General features: G+C 50.3%; 1 protein-coding gene across 2 annotated transcripts in view; it reads right to left on the reverse strand.

Moving 5' to 3' along the window:
• Positions 1-18,634, reverse strand: part of NXN (nucleoredoxin) — a 53,348-nt gene that overhangs the window by 20,607 nt on the left and 14,107 nt on the right. The window contains exon 1 of one of the 2 annotated variants that reach the window (XM_054209311.1): positions 4,227-4,427. The exons of the other annotated variant lie outside the window; for it this stretch is intronic. Coding sequence (XP_054065286.1) covers positions 4,227-4,229 — 3 coding nt within the window. The 5' untranslated portion in view covers positions 4,230-4,427. Of the gene's footprint in view, positions 1-4,226; positions 4,428-18,634 lie in introns of those variants that run through there. 2 annotated transcript variants of the gene reach the window in all.

Here is an 18,634-nt window from a genome sequence, read left to right on the forward strand (position 1 = left end):
AGTGCTCATGCAAGAGGGCAGCGGGGTTTCCATTCCATTGAAAGAGCCGACACGAGCTCAGCTCTTGCTGGTCTCTGGTTCCACCACCATAGGCTGAAACATGAAGTCTGTCTGAGGAACTCACAAGCAGCACTTGGGTGGAAAAGCGCCCTCGGTCCAGGGCTGTGGGGATCGGCACAACCCATATCCCAGCTCTGCTTCCAGCTCCGCCACACAGACAGACTCCATGCTGGCGAGACAGCCACGGTCGTCCCCACCGCTTTGCTCCCACAGCCCTGCGCTGTGGGGGACTTTTCTGTCCTCGCTCGCACGCAATGTTAAATTGCGGCTTTTACATCGTGCCTTAAAGGGTTTACAAGCACCAGGGGCCACCCAGGCTCCACAGACAGCAGGCACAGGGCTGCAGAACAGGCTGCTCCCTCGCCCTGTCGATTTAAATCCAGGTCACGCCTGTCCCTGCGATTCATGCTCAGCTCGAGCGAAGGCTCCTCTTCCAGGCCTCCCTCCCTGCTCCTTTGCCTTCAGGCATAAGGGAACCCCCTTAAATGAAAGGGGCTGCAGCGCGGGAACGGCACGCAGCCGAAGAACGGGGAAGGCGTCGAGGGCAGATGGTGCACACCAAGGTCTGACCTTGCGACACAGAGGAGACCAAGCAAGGCTCGGGATAAATTAATGTCTATTGTGCTGCTGTTTTCTCTCTGAAAGCAAATCAAAATCTAATTAAAAAATACAATGGTGAGAGAGATGTCTGCTCTGAGAACATTAATGAGCTGAGGAGGGAGGATTTGGAATTGCAATAAACAAGATTGATGCGAATGGCTGAGACTGACAGCGCAGGGCACCGGGGCTGCTGGTACACACGCACCAGCGGGCAGCCAGGCTACTGTGTTATCATTCCCCTCCACCCCCACGCTGCCTACGGTCAGAGAAAGCCCAGTTTAAACCAACCTTAGGACCCATTTCCCCCAGCTCCCGGCCCGGCAGCGCCTGCTGTGGATGCTCCCCTTGCCAGTCATTTCATTTCAGCAATATGACTTGGTGCGAGTGAAAAATAAACAAATCAAATCAAAAGTCCTGCTTGTCACCTCCACCCTCTCCTTGCTGTGGCTCCGTGGCAGGAGCCTGGCACAGCACAGTCCGGCTTGCGGCCGCCCGCATTGCCCCACAGCCGGCTGGGGACAGGGCAGACCCTGGCAGGAGCCAGTTCGCAACCCCGAGCTTTTGTTCTTCCCGGCTGCAAAACACAACGGCAAAAGCTTTGGAGCCAAAGAGGAAGGAAATCTCTCTGCGGGGTTTTCTGGCAAGGCGGCTGCCAGCGGAGGGCTGCTCTTTGTTCCCCCGAGGAACTCCGCAGCCAAAGCCCCAGGGGTGAGGGACCTGGGCCAGTCCAACCTTGCATTCCCGGACCCTTCGCTTCTTCCCGTTTTCTTCCTCTTACTGCGCTGGTCTCCCAGCACCAGCACCGTTGCTCTTCGCAATTTCCCGAGCTAAGCCGTCCAACCGACTGCGAGCTGAGCATTTTATTTGAGGGCAAAGCAGCATATGGCTGGCACACACAGCCGGCTCGGAGCACAAGCTGCCTCCTCTCCTCCTGACGCACATGCAGGCTGACAGGCTGTATCCTCCGCAGCCCACATCTGATAGGAAAACATTTAATTTGAGCAGAACTGAAGAGCGGTTAACATGATCTATGGAGAGCAAAGCCCCAGGGCCCACAGCTGACACCAGAGGTGGCCTGGTTATTTTATATGTGCAAGTTTCAAAGAGGCACTGGGCTGGCAGCCTGGTTTGATCCCAGGATCAGGGCAAAGTAGCATTTGTCTAAACATACAGATAACAACGCAGGCAGCAAATCGTGCAGGGAGGATGCTAAAGACAAGACTGGTCTATCAGCATATGAGGAATAACTTTTATCAACCTCCTTTTTCCAGGTGTTCATCAAATTGTAATCAACAGCCTGAAGACAATGCAGAACTTAAGGATACAGTGTTGTACCCAGGATTAGGAAATACATCTCCCAAGAAACTCCTTTTTTTTTCCTCCACGTGCATGCCTTCCTTTACCTCTTAGAAGGAGGCCTGCATATGAGCATCTCAAGATATTTCATAAACAATTTTTCTCCCTGCAGTTCCGCTTTGAGCCAAGCACTCCCGCTTTACCCCCAGGAGAATGGGGGCACAGGGCTTACACAAAGAGGGGTGCGGAGCTCAGAGGGTCCACCAGAAGCTTCCACCCAGCCTCTGGTACCTGCTTTCCAACTGGCATTTTTTCATGCTTTCCTGGTAGGTAAAAACAGCAAGCCAAACACATAAAAAGCAGCGAGGACAGAGGGAGTTAAAGTGTTTGTGGGAAAAACTTAAGACACATGTAGAAGTGTATCATATGTGGCCCCTATAAATTACGCCCCCAAATGACTAGCACTGAGTAAGAAACAGCTATGTAAACACAAAGGTAATAAGAAAAAATAATAATTTCTCCCTCTCTATGGGGAAGGGATATTTTCCCATCTGTTTATAGGAAAGGCGAGGGGTGGGGTGGCAGTCTGGGACGTTGAAAAGAAGTTCAGGGTCTCTCTTGGTCCCCAGTCTCATCCGTCATTGGAAGCGGGACGGCTGCCAGAGCCGCCGCACGGTACAGCCTGGGTTTCCTACCCGCGCCTTTGCTGTTGCCGCTACTGTTCCCTCGAAGGCAGCCGGCATGGAGCACTGATAGTAATCTCGAGGTCAAACGCCTTGCAATCCCCGATCATTAAGAAACAAACACTTCTGAAAAGTCCAGAGTTTAGGCAGAGTTCCCACCATACACAAAAGCCTTTCAAATCTGCAGGGAAATGGGGATATTTTTTTTTTTGTTTAACGCACACAATGAGGTATTAGGGTTATTTCTGTTTTGTTTTCAGCAGTTAATCCGAAAGGGAACCTTACACAATCAGAACAAAAAAAAAAAAAAAAAAAAAAAGATAGAACACAAACCAGTATTTGTTAGCATTGTAACGCAGCCAGGGGAGCGAGGGCTTCAGGATGCCGCAGCCCCGGGAGCCTCCTGAGCAGTGACCTCCCCAGGACACGCCAGCACCAGGACATCCCCCAGACCAGCAACATGGGAGACCCTTGTAAAACTACCACAACATCTGCAAGCACCTTCCTGTGCCCACTGCTGCGGATACACCCCCTGGATGGCAAACCTGGTCATTACGCATCTTTTGGAATGCAATAGCTCACCCAGAGCATCACCGCTGACACTTCATTACAAAAACCTACCCACAACACAGCGCTTGCACCGCTGCAAACTCTCAGACTATTTAAAAGCAACTGCATTCCTCCAGTTGATCTCGGGAGAGGCTGCAGTGGTTGGTCTGGCCCTCCCTACAGCCGCATCCATCTCGGCGTCTCAGAGCCGACGGCACTGAATCGCAGTCTGGCAGCGCGCCTGGTCTGCAACCCAAGGAGAATTTTCATGCAAAGGTTACACAGCTGCAGGGCTAGAAAGGCAATAACCACAGCCCCGGCCCCCGCTCACGGCCCGCGCCGCCATGGCGGCGCTGGGTTTCGCATGTGAGACAGGCAACAGGCTCTGCTTGGAGGGACGGCACAGCTCTAGGGATTCACTCCGTAACCGCACTCCGGTCAAAATACACCGAGAGTTAACCAGACTCAGGTGCTCCCAAGCTCCAGCTGGGAAAAGCAATCCCCACCAGCAACAGCTCGGAGTTATGCTGCTCCTCCTCAGCTCTTGGGGTGGAAAAGGGTCCCACAGCCCGTGCTGACCCAGCACAGCCACAGTGTTCGCAGGAGATTTCTCCTCTGGAGCCATTAAAGCCCATCCTACGCAAACATGCCACCACCGAAACTGCTCTGGGCTAAACCACCGATGATGACGTGCTCCCAGGGCCCCCGTGTTCTCTTAACACACTGCACAAGCACAGCTGAGCCCCACAGCCGGCACCGGGTGCCCTGTGGGGAAGACCATCAGACCAACTCGTGACGCGGGCAGGACGGATGTAACGGGTCGGGCTGCCCGGAAAACACTCTCTGCCAAGCACTACTTCCCTTCCTCCCGCTCCCCAGACCGACACTCGGCCCCCTCAGCAGAAAGCCTGCAGGCTGCGAACACAAACCTGCCCGATGCGGAGCCGCTGACGCCTACACAGGAAAATGGCACTGTGGGTCCCGCATTTGCCATTAATCACCTGTACACATTAAAAACCGGAGCAGAACAAAGCTGACCATAGTTCAGATACGCTGGCACCACAACAGCAGGAGAAGCCGGCAGGCGGGAGGTTGGAGAAGCCGTTTTTCCCACCCAACTGCTCCTTTGCAGAGGGGCTTTCCCATCCAGCGGTGTTCCAGCAGAGCTGGCGGCATTCCCTGCGAGGAGAAGGCAGAGGGACAGGGAAAGAGGAGGGCAGGGAAGGAGCAGAAATGTGGTTCTGCCTGGGGAGTGATAACCAGCGCTGGGTGAGCCCAGAGGGGGAGGGCAGACGGGGCTGAACACACACACACACACACACACACGGTGGGCCAGGTGCAGGACAACCGAGGGAACCCGATCCATCCTGTGAAACCCAGCACCGAGACGCAAGAGGCCCCCGGCTCCAGAGCCATCGACCGGGGAGGAACGAGACAGCAGGCTGGGGCTGCCTCTTCTTTAAGAACAGCATGTCTTGCAACTGCCGAACCAATTAAAAAGACGAACGGGGACAGTGATAAATCACTAGTAAGGTCAAAAGCTCCATCTACATCCCGACTTGACTGACGGAAGTCACAGAAGATACAGTTTCACGGAGGGGCAAGAGCCTGTGAGTCAGCACACGGATGAAATACGGCACCGGGAGGGCAGGACCGACCCCTGGTGCGAGCGACTCTGGGGCACGGCGTCCCTCCCTCCGCCCCGAGCACGGCACGAAGGCAGAAATGAGAGGCTGCTGCCAGGAACTGATGACAACGCAAATCCCACGGGGGCGTTCAAAATGTCAGATAAGACGCGGCGTATTAATTCCCTCCGCTGACAGCCAGCCCCAGCTGGAGGGGGAGGCTGGGACATCGCAAGCTTCAGCGAGGCGAGGACACCCGGCGCCCACTCTGCCACCGCGGCTTTGAGTCGACGCAAGAGGCGACACAGAGGACTGGACGGCAGGAGTGCTACCTCGTCTTTTCGGTGCGAATAAAGGAGGTTCTGTGCAAAAGGAAGAGCCAATCGAGTGTTCTTTTATAAAATGCCGAAGCGTTTGCTGGCAGCAACCTTCCTCAGATGTGGCTGTATTTCAGCTGTTACTATATTCGGAGTTTGTAAAATGCTCAGGGATGATAAAAATCACTCCAGAAACAGTTATTAAAACTGTTTCCAGGAAATCGATCCACGAAGACGGAGAAAGTCCGGTCTTTTTACAAGAGCTTCAACTAGAGAAAGACCAAAGTTAAGGAGGAAGTTTTTCTTCCCTGTCTTTTTGGCAATAAAAAGGAGCTGCATCAGGGGTTTATTTGATTCTGCGACACACCAACCAACCATCAGTTGTTTCCTCAGAGGGGAGCCTGACCTGAGACGGGCAGAAAATAACCCTCAGGAGCCACCTGGAGTTGAAGGCTTTCTGCATTAGTCAAGCTCTGGGTTTGTATGTTTATGTTCTTGTTTTATCCTGTTTCTTTCCGTGATTACTGACCGTCCAGAAGAAGATCCCACGCTAACAAAACTGCTGCTGGAACCAAGATTTTATCCAGGAAAAGAGCACAAAGCACCGTGGGAGCACAGCCTGCCTTCCCGTCCCCGCTCCAGCCTCAATGCTAGGAAGCAACGTGTTTGGAGCTGGATGAGCCACGAGAAACGCAAGCAAATCATCCGCTTGCATCCAAGCAGCATTTTCCAAGGATCTGCCACGAAGTTTCAGGCTCGGTCACCCTTTCCCCCACCCCTGGGTCAGGACTGATTAAATGCAGCCACCGAGTCAAACTCCAACATACTCATCTCGTTTGGCAGCTCCGCGGTTCGGCTGCGAGCTCCAAGCTTTCTCCCCCCTCTCCCTCCTTCTTGTTCAATTATCTTGCTTCATCTTTATTCCGTTTCCAGGAACACTTAGCAACAGGCTCTTGCAATCAGCCACCGGCAGGCAAGGATCTGAGGAGAAGACTCTGCAGTTACGATGACCTTTTACTACACTCATGCAAATTTTAAACAAAGTATGTGAACAATTTGCCTTTTAAGTATCCTCCAGTTACATTCTTCAGGAGTTAATTCCCCTTCTCTCCTTAGAGACATCAGAAACACCAGATTTTATGATTTTACACTAACAAGAACAAAACCTGTAGCTTAATTCCAGTATGCTTTGTGGAACTTTGTTCTGTATCTCATGCAGTGTGCAGACCCCAGACGGGCAAAAATTAACCTGCGACATCTACCCTGGCCAAGACCGTGGGTCTGCTCAGATGCCACACGCTCACACCGCCAAAAGCCAAGTGTGGACTTTGGGGTCCATCCCAGCAGTCAGCCAAACTATTCCCGAGGTGGCCAAGATACTGTTGCTTCTCTTGGTGAGCAGCTTTTATGGACCGTCATCAGAAACTCTCATTCCAGGACAGCCGAAGGGTATTCCAGGAGCTAAACATAGCTGTCACATCCCAAGGAAAATGCAGCAGTTCTGATCTCGGTAATAATTAAAGCTCATCAGCCAAGGCAGCAGGTAAGAGCTGGCACGGTGGTTAAGGACTCTCATTCCCATGGGACTCACCGTGGCGACACTGGGAAAGTTCCAGGCAAATCCAAGGATTTTGGCAAGTGACAGCCGTCTCTCCCAGGGCCTCTCCACCTTCAAAACAACACACTGAACACCACAAGGTCTCGGAGGCGGGCAGCACTGACACCCCTATAGATGGTGAACAGGTAAATAACCAGCCTGGTTTTGGCAAACCACAGAAGCAAACTCACAGCGGCCGCTCTCGATGGGTGCCGGCAGCTGACAAGCCGACCAGGCAGCGGCCTGGCATTTTCATCAGATTTAAATGAAATCCCCAAAGCTTTCCAGTATTTTCCCTGTCGCTCAGTAATTTTCCCACATCCACAAACAAGTTTGGAGCCGCCAGAAAGCGCACACCAGGACAGCCTGCGCAGCTTGCAGGGCACAAGGGCATTACTGTATTTAAGTCCTTTCTCCTTGAAATGAATGCTTTGTGTTTGGAATAAGAAAAAAATCCTGTATTTCTTGCAGTGGCTAGAAGGTGGAGGGAGGGAATGGGTGAATACCAAGGCACCAAGGCAGGCAGCTCTGCTTTCTGAGTGGTGTTCATAAATAGGGAAATAATTTGCAGTGCCCTACTCTGGGATAAAAAAAAAAAAAAAAAAAAAGCTCACAGATCCTTGATACTTCAGATGATCTTAAAAAGTATAATCTATTCTTTTCTTTTTTCCCTTTAAAAAATGAAAAGTCTGAATAAGCATGTCATTGATCCGATGGCTGGGAACAGCATCTGGAACATCAATCTCTGCCTGCGACTGCAGGAGAGCTCAAAGCAGCCAAGGCTGCTCTTGAACCAGATGCCGCTCGCTCTTACAGAAACGCCTGTGGATCTGTGTGAAAATGATTAAGCAAAATTGCTCCCTCTTTTTTCAACTTTATAACTCAAATCTGTTTTCTCTTAGAGGGCAGATGCTCGTTCCCCACGCCGCAGCACATCAAAGGGCAGGAAAGGCAGGAAGGCAGCCGCCCTGCCATGCACCGGAGGGCTCGTTGCCCGGCATCCTGCCCGACCCGCCGGCACCCACCAGCTCCTCCTCACCCCAGAGCTTGCGGCTCGGGTAAACAGCCGAAAGAGTAAAAACGCCTCTTCAAGCTTCCGTCCCCTCTTAGCGACACTATGAAGGACGCCAGCCAGGGCTATTCCAGCAGTAATGGTTTTTTTGTAGGGAATTGTCTTGGTGCTTCAAAACTCAAGTCCGGCTATTGCAGCACCCCAGGGAGCCCCATACATTGGGTGTAAAGCTGAGCATTTCTCCCACGCTCCTTCCCCATCAGTGCCTGAGCGTGCAAAGCAGAACACAAGGGACCGGCAATCCCCACCCGCACCCAGATCCAGCCAGCATCTTCTTTAGACGCTCATTAGCAAAATGACAACATTAAGAGAGCATTGCGCAAGGACACGGGAGCCAGGAGCCTCTCGAGCATCCACAAGAGGCTGACAAGAGGCAGGAGATGGAGGACTTGCCAAGACAGGGCTGCTGTGGGGCAGAGCAGAGCCAGCCCCACTCCCGCTCTGCCCCAGCACCGCGGCTTCACATCTGCCACGTAAAGCGAGTCCTAATCACACCGTGCAGGGGTGCCACCCTACCTCAAACAGGGCTTTTTTCTCACGAACAGGGCAAAACATCGGGGCTCCAACACAACCATTTCCCCTACCCAAGAGTCTCGCATTTGCAAGCCCGCAGGCACTTTTGGTGACGAACTGACTCCGCTTCTACAAACAGTATTCACTGAATACCTGAAGCGCGATGCTGCTGCGGTACGCCCCCCACCACGAGTGCAGTGCCTTTGCTCCCACAGACGCCAGCCCGAAAATTCCACTTCCCAGCGGTACACCCCTCCTGTGCCCTCCCAAAACAGGACGAATATTGTCCAAAGTTTCCTGGAAACCTCTTCCTGCAGATTTCAATCTGGGATGCAGATGAGACAAGACACATTCCTGTTCTGTGAAAACCAGCAGAAAGAATGGCAAACAAAGACCCTGAAATCCCAGAGGCTGCACCCAAACACCATGCTGCCTCTTACCCAAAGCCTCCTTCATCTTTTTTTTTTACTCTTAAACTCTATAGGACAATGCTCAGATCGAAAACTCTTGGGTTTTCAGATCTGCGCCCACTACGGCAGACTCCCAGCAGGCTCAGGCAGGCTTAGCAGGACGTGACCTAAGGGCCACCAAACCCCATGCATTTAATGCCACACCTGATGCAAACCCCTGCCCTGGGAGGTGAAAGGTGAGCAACTGATGAGAGGCCTCATCCCCAGAGCCCTTCTCTTTTAGTCTAGTTCAAAGAGCTCAGAAAACTCAAGGCAATCCCTCACCAGCTCAGATATTTAAGGAGGAGCGTGGGGAAGGGTGCCTGGGAAGCAGGAAGCCAACTTCATCCAAGATGTAAGAGAGGGGCTACACAGACGGGCTTTTACTTAACAGCTTCTTCCAGGCAGCCCACTGCCTCATCCATCTTAATCTTTTGACCACCAAGAGATTAAAACAATTTATCCTCATTCCCTGCTCTTACTGAGAAGTTACAAGGAATAAAAGTAAGACTAAAACAAAGATCAATGTTATAGCCCTTCTCAGACAATCTCCAGCTGACCTGGACTTTCTCAGGATCTCTTTTATCTAGCGGAGTGTTTTGGCTAAAGCTTTGCAGAGGAAAGCCATGTGAGCAAGCTAGTTAAAAACCTGGTACTTTCATGTTTATACAGCCAGCTAAGCAGCACACTACAAAGCCTTTTATTCCAAGTCTCTGCTGCCAAGCTAGCATTGATGAATTACAGAAATCGCCCAGGAATTACAAAGGCACAGGGGGAAAAAAAAACCCAAACAATTCCCTAAGTGGGAAACATCGGCTCAAAAACCTAGGACTCGAGGAAAAGTCTGCACAAAAACCATCCTGAGATGAGGGGGCAATTTGTACTAAAAGAGGAGAGCAAAAACAGCTGAAGATGCAGACAGACTCCCTCCCCATGGTTTCCAAGAATTCATCAGGTCCAGAGGTGACGATAGAGATAACTCAAAGGTATCTCTTCTTCCAAATGCCCCTATTTTCAGAAAAAGCAATGTGAAATGAGCCCCTGCATATCGGTGGGCAGTGCAAGTGGCCGCAAGCATGAGAAGAGACATGCTTCCCGGTCACAGAGCTGCAACACAGACACCAAGCAATGAATTGACGTCAATGGGGGACACTGAAGAACAGCCCGAGTCCCCAGGTCACAGCAGGCTTCACGCTCTGACCGTGTAACTGCACCGTGTTGGTTTACATACTGTGCGTGCAAGAGCCAGGGAAAATCCATCTTCTTTGTCATAACAAACCCCAAGGTAAACAGCAAGGCAAGGCAATGCATATTATCCAAGTAAATAGGCACATAAAGGAGAAAGCAAGCACTGGCCACCCGCTTGCTCCTGATTTTTGCTGTTTCTCAGCAAGCACAGACAAAAATGGGCTGCGTTAAGCCCTGCACGAAGGGGATGTGGGCAGCAAGGTGTGCTCCCCCCGCCAAGAACAAATCTGCTGCTACTGAATAAAATGCAAGAGAGCTTTGTAAGAGAAACTGGCATTTCACAGTCTTCGCGTTGCTCTCCCCCACCATGGAGCAGGCAATGAGCACGCCCTGGCCCCTTGCAGATGCTCACCCCAGAGGATGCTTGGGGCTGGGCAGCTGGAAAAAACACTCAAACCCAGGAAATTCCCAAGCCCGGACAAACCAAACTGGAGCCAGCTGGTCTGTAGAGCTGCACCCCTCCACAAACACTCTGCTTGCCTTCAATTTATGAAGTTCATGGTGTTCGATCTGCATGTTATAGACTACACATGCAGTTTTGCAAGGTGGTGGGCAAACAAAGGGTGCCTGAGGGTCCAGGTGCCTGGTTCTCGGTAGTACTGCTCAGCAGGACACAGCTGGGGGAAGAGATCCACCTGCACAGACCCTTCTGCAGGGCCTCAATCAATATACAGCAGTGTAAAACTCGACACAGCTGGACTCTGTCTTCTGTGTTTTCTCCAGGAGGGTTGAGGACCTCCTCGCTCCACCGGGCACAGATTGAGACCGAAAGGTTAAACCCTGTGCACAAATACGCAGCACCCTGGATTATCAACAATTTCAACAAGAGGAGAAGTGCATCTCTCGGGTAAATTCTGGCTGCTCACTTCGCTGAAGGGTGTCGGGACTATCTGAGCCAGCAGCTCCGCTGAACGCTTCCAGACCCGCTCTGTCAGGCTGGCACCCAGCCCGTTGGCTCCACTCCTGTGCCAGCAGGGACACGCAGGACCTGAGGTTGTACAGACAGTTACAGAGCGGGAGGGAAAAACTTAGCAACTTCTACAGAAAGGCGCTTCTCCACATAGTACAAAACAATTAATGCTTTCCAAGTCTGCACTTGCTTACAAAAGGAGAGATTTAAAGCTCAAAACCCAGCCCATTTGTGAAAAAAATCAGCACGTGTCCCAGATTCTGTTCTGAATCCCAAGGAATCAGGAGGTGGCATTAAAGCCCGAACCACGTTATTTTAGATCTGCAAACCGAAATATCTCACCACATCCCCCCTACCCCTCTGCAGGTCTACAGGAGGGCCATAGGGAAGATTTAGCACATGCAGTATTGGGTTGTTGTGGTTACCTTTTAGTCAATTAAAAGAATACTACAATGCATTCCCCAAGGGAGTCCATAAATAGCAAAGGATTCTGCTTTAATCCCCTATCTGTTCCTATCTGGATAATAGGGCATTTGGACAAGCACTGCCAAAATGCAGATTTATGGCAAAGCTGAGAGTTTGCATGGCCAACACGTGCTCTCCAAACTCCAGATTACAAGGAATAAATAAAAGCCTCTTCTAGGATATAGACGGCTCTTCAGTTTTGGAAAATTCATGCAAATACAAACCTGTTTTCAAGATTTCTGCCTCCCTCTCCCATCCCAGGCCAAAGGCATGTTTGTACTGACCTTCCTCAACGCTAAAGTCAACTGCTTTCACTGGGTGTTCCTGCTGGTACCACCACCACATGGTCTTCTGCTCGCTTTTCATTTCTTTATTAATATTTTATATTATCTACCAGATACTACCTACCAGATCAGCTTCAAACGTCTTTGGTGACAGTCACCAACATCAAAGGGAAAAGAACTATAAAACCTGCTGACCGAAGGGAAAAGGACCGTAAGCAGTAAAGCTGACGAGCGCTACAGTCGTCACTGCCGCACTGGTGACACCGGGGAGTTGCGTGTTCTTAAAAGCTCCTTAGAGAACCCTGTATTTAAAAAAAAAACAACCACCCAAACAACACCAAATTTGCAAACAACTTAGCGCTGCTGAAACTAGTTTTCATAATGGAAATGCTGAGAAGCAGCCGAACAACAGAGTCACTGTAACACACACGTGTGGCTGTGAGGGGCTGACACAGCCTGCCGCCCGCCCCGGCAAAGCTCTTTTTTCCTGGGAAAACAGTCCTCCTGGATCCCAGCCACTCCTGGGCAAGCCAGGGCAGTTTGGAGAGGCTGTGCTCGGTGTTTCGTGGAAGGGAGGGATGCCAGCGCCTGTGGGACAGGCCTCAACGGCAGAGCAGTGCGCAGAGATGCTCACCTTCCTGCCAGAGACCTGCGCTGGCAGGTCGGTGAGGGAGAGCGGCAGCAGACGAAGCGCTATGAGGTTGTATTACAAAAGACATCCTCGAAAGGAAACGAAGGGAAGGTTGCGATCAAAAGGACAGCGCTACATCCTGAAAAATTACTTTCTGCTTCGGGAGCCACATCTTAAAACCTGGTAGAAAGGTGAAAAGGGAGCTGGTGGAGGCAGAAAATTCAGCGCAAGTGCATGCTAACACATTTTGCCCAGCTGAAAAGTCAACACTGTGAAGACACATCCATTCCCAGCGGCACCAGGGAGGATTGTTTCCTACTGTGTATTCCCCAGGTGTAATTTTAAATTACTCCCTGATGGGGCTGCCACACACCTCCCCTGGGAGCCTGCACCACGGCCTCAAGCGAAGGCACGATCCTGCCTGCTGCAGTGGATCCCAGCAGCCAGGCGCAGCAGCAGGGTCGGGGACGTGCACGTTAGGTTAGAAAAAGAAGTATAAAGTCATTTTTGACAAAGAGGAAATGCTACGTCCCTGCCGAATCGCTGTTGTTGGCTACACACCCTTTGGATACTCGCTACGTGCAGGCAAAACGTAAAGCCAAGGATATTTGTTTAAAACCCGCGGGCGGACACTGTGATTCTATTAAAAAAATACAACTGGCATTAATTCTAAAAACTTCCCACCACTGGGACTGGGATTCAAAACCAGCACTGGGCAGCGAGGCCAAAACACACTCAGAGCAGACGCCTGCAAAAGATTCCAAGGGAAATTAGTTATGTGGGTTTTATAACAAAAATAAAATAAAATCCAACGTTTATAAAGGAAAAAAAAAAAAAGGCAGCTTCCCTAGGAGACAGTGTTGTGAACACCCTTTGCTGATAATTCAAGACCTGTCCGGATCTGAGGCTTTCTTGGTTCCCTGGGCTGGTCGGTGTGTGCAGCGAGGTGGAAGGCAAGTGTGAACCCCAGGCTGCAGCAGCCTCCCCCCACCCTCAGGGCCAGCGGGGAAGGGGTACTCCATCCACCCCCCGCCACGCCACCCGCTTCAGAGAGCTGCAGGCAGGCAGAGCCCCTGGGCTTTCACCGCTCCGCTTCTCTCCGGACAAGGACGCGGCGGGCTAAAGCCGGATGACCAACTGGATTTACAGAAAGCCCCAGCTTCCCTTCTTCTTGTGTGCTAAAGCCTGCCTTATATCATAAAGTTTTTTTTTTTTTCCTAAGTAGTTTTTTTTGTAGCTGACTCACACGGAGCTTCTGCCAGGAATTTTTATAATTAGTGAATTAGAGCAAGGTTTTGCCTGTGCATGCCTGACAACATCTGCTGATTTAAGCGAGCTGTGTTCAAAACCTTGCAGAGCCCTGGAAGAGGGCGGTTGAGCACAGCCCCCCCCCCCAACGGCACGGCTGACGCGGCTCTTGCCAGGCTGGTACCAAACATGCTGCTCCTCCTGCAGAGAGCTTTGCAGCTCCTAATCCGTGTTTTGAGGGGAAGGAGATAAGCTGGAATGAAGTCCAAAGGACACTGGAGAAGGAAGAGGGAAGCTAGCTGCCTCTTGACTTGGCAAACCTCTTGCAGGAGCATCCCTGTGACAGCATCCGCAGCTATGCGCCTCTCCATCGAGCTGCATAGTTGCAAAGCCATCGTGCGTCACATCTTCCTTAGAGACAGACGACGGTATAGAGTTCCATAAAACCACAGAAAAAATAACTTCCTCGACCTCTTTCTTCGATGGACACAGGAGCTGTTTTGCAAGCGAGGCTCCAACACACAACAGTGGTCCAACCTAAAGATCAAACGCAACCCACGTTCAGATAAGCCAAAAGCAGACATCTGGCGTTAGCAGCCCAAACTGCGCACAAGGTCCTTCCCTGGATGATCCAAAAACCTCCCACTTTCTGCTACAGGCCAGAAAAGCAAACAAATGACCACCTTCAGGATCGAGCTGTTCGACATCCTCCCTGTAAGATATGCCACAGAGCGATGCTTGTACCCTCTGCACACAAATCCTTACTCGCCCAGTCCTGTAATTCATACCATATTACATCTGAGGGGCTGCATTATGAAAATATTACAGTTGCCAAGCCCTGAAAAGCTAGGATGTGCTGGAAATAAGTTTTCTCTGTAGCTTTAATCTGGTCCGCTTGCGTACGGCCTTTACAGCATGGCCATATACCACGTGTGCATACAGTCCTGACGCAGTTAGTACCGAGAATAGAAGATGCTCAACAAGTGAGAAATTATTGAGTTTTGGTTTTTGACTGGTTGCTCATGCGCGGCATGCAGCCCTCTTCACTTCACACTTTTCATGTGCTGCTCCAAGGCAAAAATGAAGGCATCTTGCCACTGCAGACTGGGATACTTCTCAAACGATCATGAATTTATTTTCATAAAATCCTAAAGAACTACATTCATAACACCTCTGGTTTATAGCTGAAGAAAAAAGGCACAGAGAAGCTCTGGGCTTCCGGTTCCAGAATGAGCCTACAGCTCCCTTTTTAAAAAATAAATAGCACCGAGCGGCATTTTAAATGTTTGACTTACAACTTCCCAAGAGATCATGTGCAGCAGGAGCACCCGGCACTTTGCAGCTCAACCCTCAGCCTGGGGACCCAGGAAATCGAGTCCCTGGTTGTGCATGAAAAACAATTTACCTGGCGCCATACACGAGCCCTGCGGCAGGAGCAGAGCAGGAATCCCGTCTCCTTCACCATCACTTTACTCCCTCTATTTTTCCATGACCTGCCTCGCTCCCTTCTCTCCAAACCCTGCACCACGCAGGCCCGAGGTCCTACACACGCAACCCCATCCTTCGCTGGGCTGCCTCCACTGCCCCTGAGCTGCGAGGGCAGGGGTGCCATGGAAAAAACCAATACGCGATCCCGTAATTAGAAACCGCATCGTAATGCATACAGGGGGCTGAATTAAGGTTGCAGAGGAATACTGTAAATTGGATGCACATTTCTTGTTCCATTTTACTGCCTTTTTTTTTTTTTGCCCTCCCCCTTATTTGGCTTTGGCTGCACTTAAGATTAAGCTCCTAATAAGGGCTGGAGTTGGACGAGATTTTTCAGCCCATCAGATTGCAGCTTTCCAAGCCATTGAAATGAGATGCGAGCTCAACTTGAATTTTCAATAGTTTGGCCCAAAGGCAAGGGTGTTAACAACAGGCCCGCCAACACCTTCTCTATGAGAAATGTCTGAAAACATGTCTGCACATCAAATACTGCTCAGGCTCTGGTAGACAAAAGCCACAAAGCTAACATCTCAAATCCACCACTAACTCGCTCAGCCAGTTCTCCCGTCAGTAAAGCTCATCTTCTCTGAAAATCCAGAGAACCTCTACATTCTCTCTAGGAAAACTGGTTTCCCCCCCCACAACCCTAAAACCTGTTGTGGTTTCATTATGACAAGGCAAGGCCAGGGATAAGGAGAGACCAGGTAAATCAGGCGGACATATAGGAAGCAGACACACGCCAGTTCACCCAACATAGGCTACGTAAATGATGCACATCACTAAGATATCACTCTGACACGCGGCTTTCTTTTCCTTCTTGCACATTTCTTTCTTTTTTTTTTAAGTTCTAACAAGCTATTTTTTTTAATCTGCACACTACGATCATGTTAAAGGGTTAGCCCAAATCCTAAAAGCAAGGAAGATATGATAAAATTGAAACGCATCCCCAGTACCAGAAGAAGCAGACAGCGGCGGGCATGGCTGCATGATGCAGGAGGGTGGGTTTCCTCTCCCGTCTTGCCCCGCCTTGGTAACCACATCCCACATCCCACCCAGCAGACCACAAAGGCCGGCAAAGGCAGGACCTGCCACGGGCTCCAGCCTGGGCAGACCCCAAACCACCCCAATTTGGAAGCTGCCCTTGCTCAAAGATTTTTTTAACTAAAACCTCTGACTTTAGCAGTCTTTACCAAAATAAAAATGTCATGCTACAATTCTCTCAGAATCATAGAATGGTTTAAGTCCTTAGGCCACTCCTGCCTAACTGTACAAGCCTAACGCACATCACAAAGATGAGCTTTTCACCTTCACATCGCTGCGCTCGTGGAGGAGGGCTTTAACCAAGACCTCTGCCGGTTCCCTGAACACATTTTTGTTTTTGAAATGTTGAAGTATATTTTCTCGAGGACACGAATACTTTGGCTTCCCTGCCACCAAAATCCTCCCTAATTCACATTTCTAGCGTGGTGGGTCTGAAGAGCAGCCATGGCCACCTGCTCTTGCCAGCACTGGAGGCAGCAGGGCAGTGCAGGGACGGCGCTCCCCTCCTTTTGATGACAAACGATAGAGAAAAGGAACGATGGTTTCTTGAACTGCATCCAAGGGAATGTAACCCTGCTAGAGTGCCTGGCAGGGCATCAACAGCAATGGAAATTTCAGCTTTCAAAGAACAGAAATAAGACTCAAGAAGGGGGTGGGGAGATCCTGCAGGAGCAGAGGTGCCACTAATCCGACAGATTGTTTTACAAACTCACGCTTCTCTCCAATGAAATTATATCCTCTGCAGAAAAATCATCTGGCTCCAACCTCTTTTGCTAAGTGGAGTATAAACAGAACAGAAAAGAGCTCATACCTGAGCAGAAATTGGTCTTGGATGGGCTGCGACAGGCAGGAGAGTGGAGGGATCGCAGCCAAACCACTGGGATTTTGCTCTTTTCTTCAGACGGCTCTTGCAGGATCACTGAACCCCACCGAGCAAACAAGACTTGTCCAACACAACAGGAGAGCGCTGGCCAAGCCGACGCAGTGCCCTCTGCTCGCTGCAAGGCGAAGAAGAGCACAGCGCGGGGCGGAGAAGAGCACGGTGATTCCTGCAAAAAGGTCTGGACTTGATTACACTTACTTTCTTTAGTTAAGCAAGACGGGGGGAAACCCTGTAGTGTTCTTTGGAGGCTCTTAACAGGGAAGCTGGAGTGAAACTGTTCGTTCACCCAATTAGCTGAACAACTGGCTCTGCGCAGGCGCTGCTCCCATCCATACCCATTTCTCAGTCGGTAGATGCTTTCACCAGCAGAAACAAGAAACACTGAAAACACGTGAGTAAATGGCAGTTCCCAGCTTTCAAACCCGAAGGTCTCTGGCAGCTCTGTGTCAGTGTGACATACCCTCCAGCGGAATTACACACGGATTCGTACAGCTTGAAGCTCTAAATGAAGCGAATGCTGTTAGTAATGGTGCAGAAAAACAGAACAAAATTGCAAGACAAGTGATTGCCCAAGCTCACATAAGGCAGGGGTTTTCCTCTTCTACCTCTGTGGCACAATGTCCAATTTGCTCAGCTACAGAAAGAGTTTCATTTATTTTTACAGGGTTCATGTTCTTGACATCTCTCTGGCAATGAGCCCACTGCACCAGCACCCCACACATCACCGGTGGGCTCTGCCCGGTCTTCAACTATTGTGAGGTTGGTTATAATTATTTAAAAAGAGGAGGAAAACAGCAGGCACAGCGTGCCTTTGCCCCCCATTTGTATGCCACTAAGTGGCTGTAAGGGCAAAGCACCATCCAGCGCATGAGTTGCTCAGAGCCAGGCACCGTCTCACCAGCTGCAGAGGTTCAGAGCAAACATCCACACGGATGATGATTCACATACACACACACCGATGCCTCTTCTGTGCCAGCATGCACTTCTGCACAAGCCTGGTTCATCCTCAGGGCCAGCAAATGCCGTGCGAGATGCGCTCCCAGAACAGCAAAGGCAAATGTGTAACTGTGCTAATTGCTGGAGTAATTAAAAAGTAAAAGATCAAACTAAATACCAGAAGTCTGAGCATCAGCAAAGAACCACTTTCCTTCTCAGGAGCTGCCTCTCAAATGTACGTCCTCACCAAGAACCTCCTGTGCTGAGACACCTCCCCAGGCCTGAACAACTGTTTGAGCAGATGACAAAAAAAAGTCAGTAATTTTTCTTTCCAATATATTTCACCTTATTTCCTCTTCAGTGTGGCAGCATGAAAAGAGATTTCTATTAAGCAATTGAGTTTTCCCCACAACAGACACGAACTGGCACGTTCTGAGCGTTTGGTATTTCAATCCCAATTAAGTAAAATATTAATTGCTGCACCTAAGGCTTTCTCAGCTCCCTAAGAAGAAACAAGTTATACATACACAGATTTTCCTAGCTTTACCACCACATACTTAAGACGTGGATTGAGGGATGAATCACAACTTCAAATTCTTCATTACTAAGCCTGGCAATCAACACTGCCACTTTCTGGCAGAGAAACCCTAAAAATCCCTGATCTTCACCCATGATGTCATCTGCAAACAGTGACGTGATTTATGTCCCGTGGGGTGCTCCTGTCCTATGACTCCTTCGC

The sequence above is a fragment of the Rissa tridactyla genome, chromosome 7 (genome assembly GCF_028500815.1).
Source record: "Rissa tridactyla isolate bRisTri1 chromosome 7, bRisTri1.patW.cur.20221130, whole genome shotgun sequence".
In the NCBI taxonomy this organism is placed as follows: domain Eukaryota; kingdom Metazoa; phylum Chordata; class Aves; order Charadriiformes; family Laridae; genus Rissa; species Rissa tridactyla.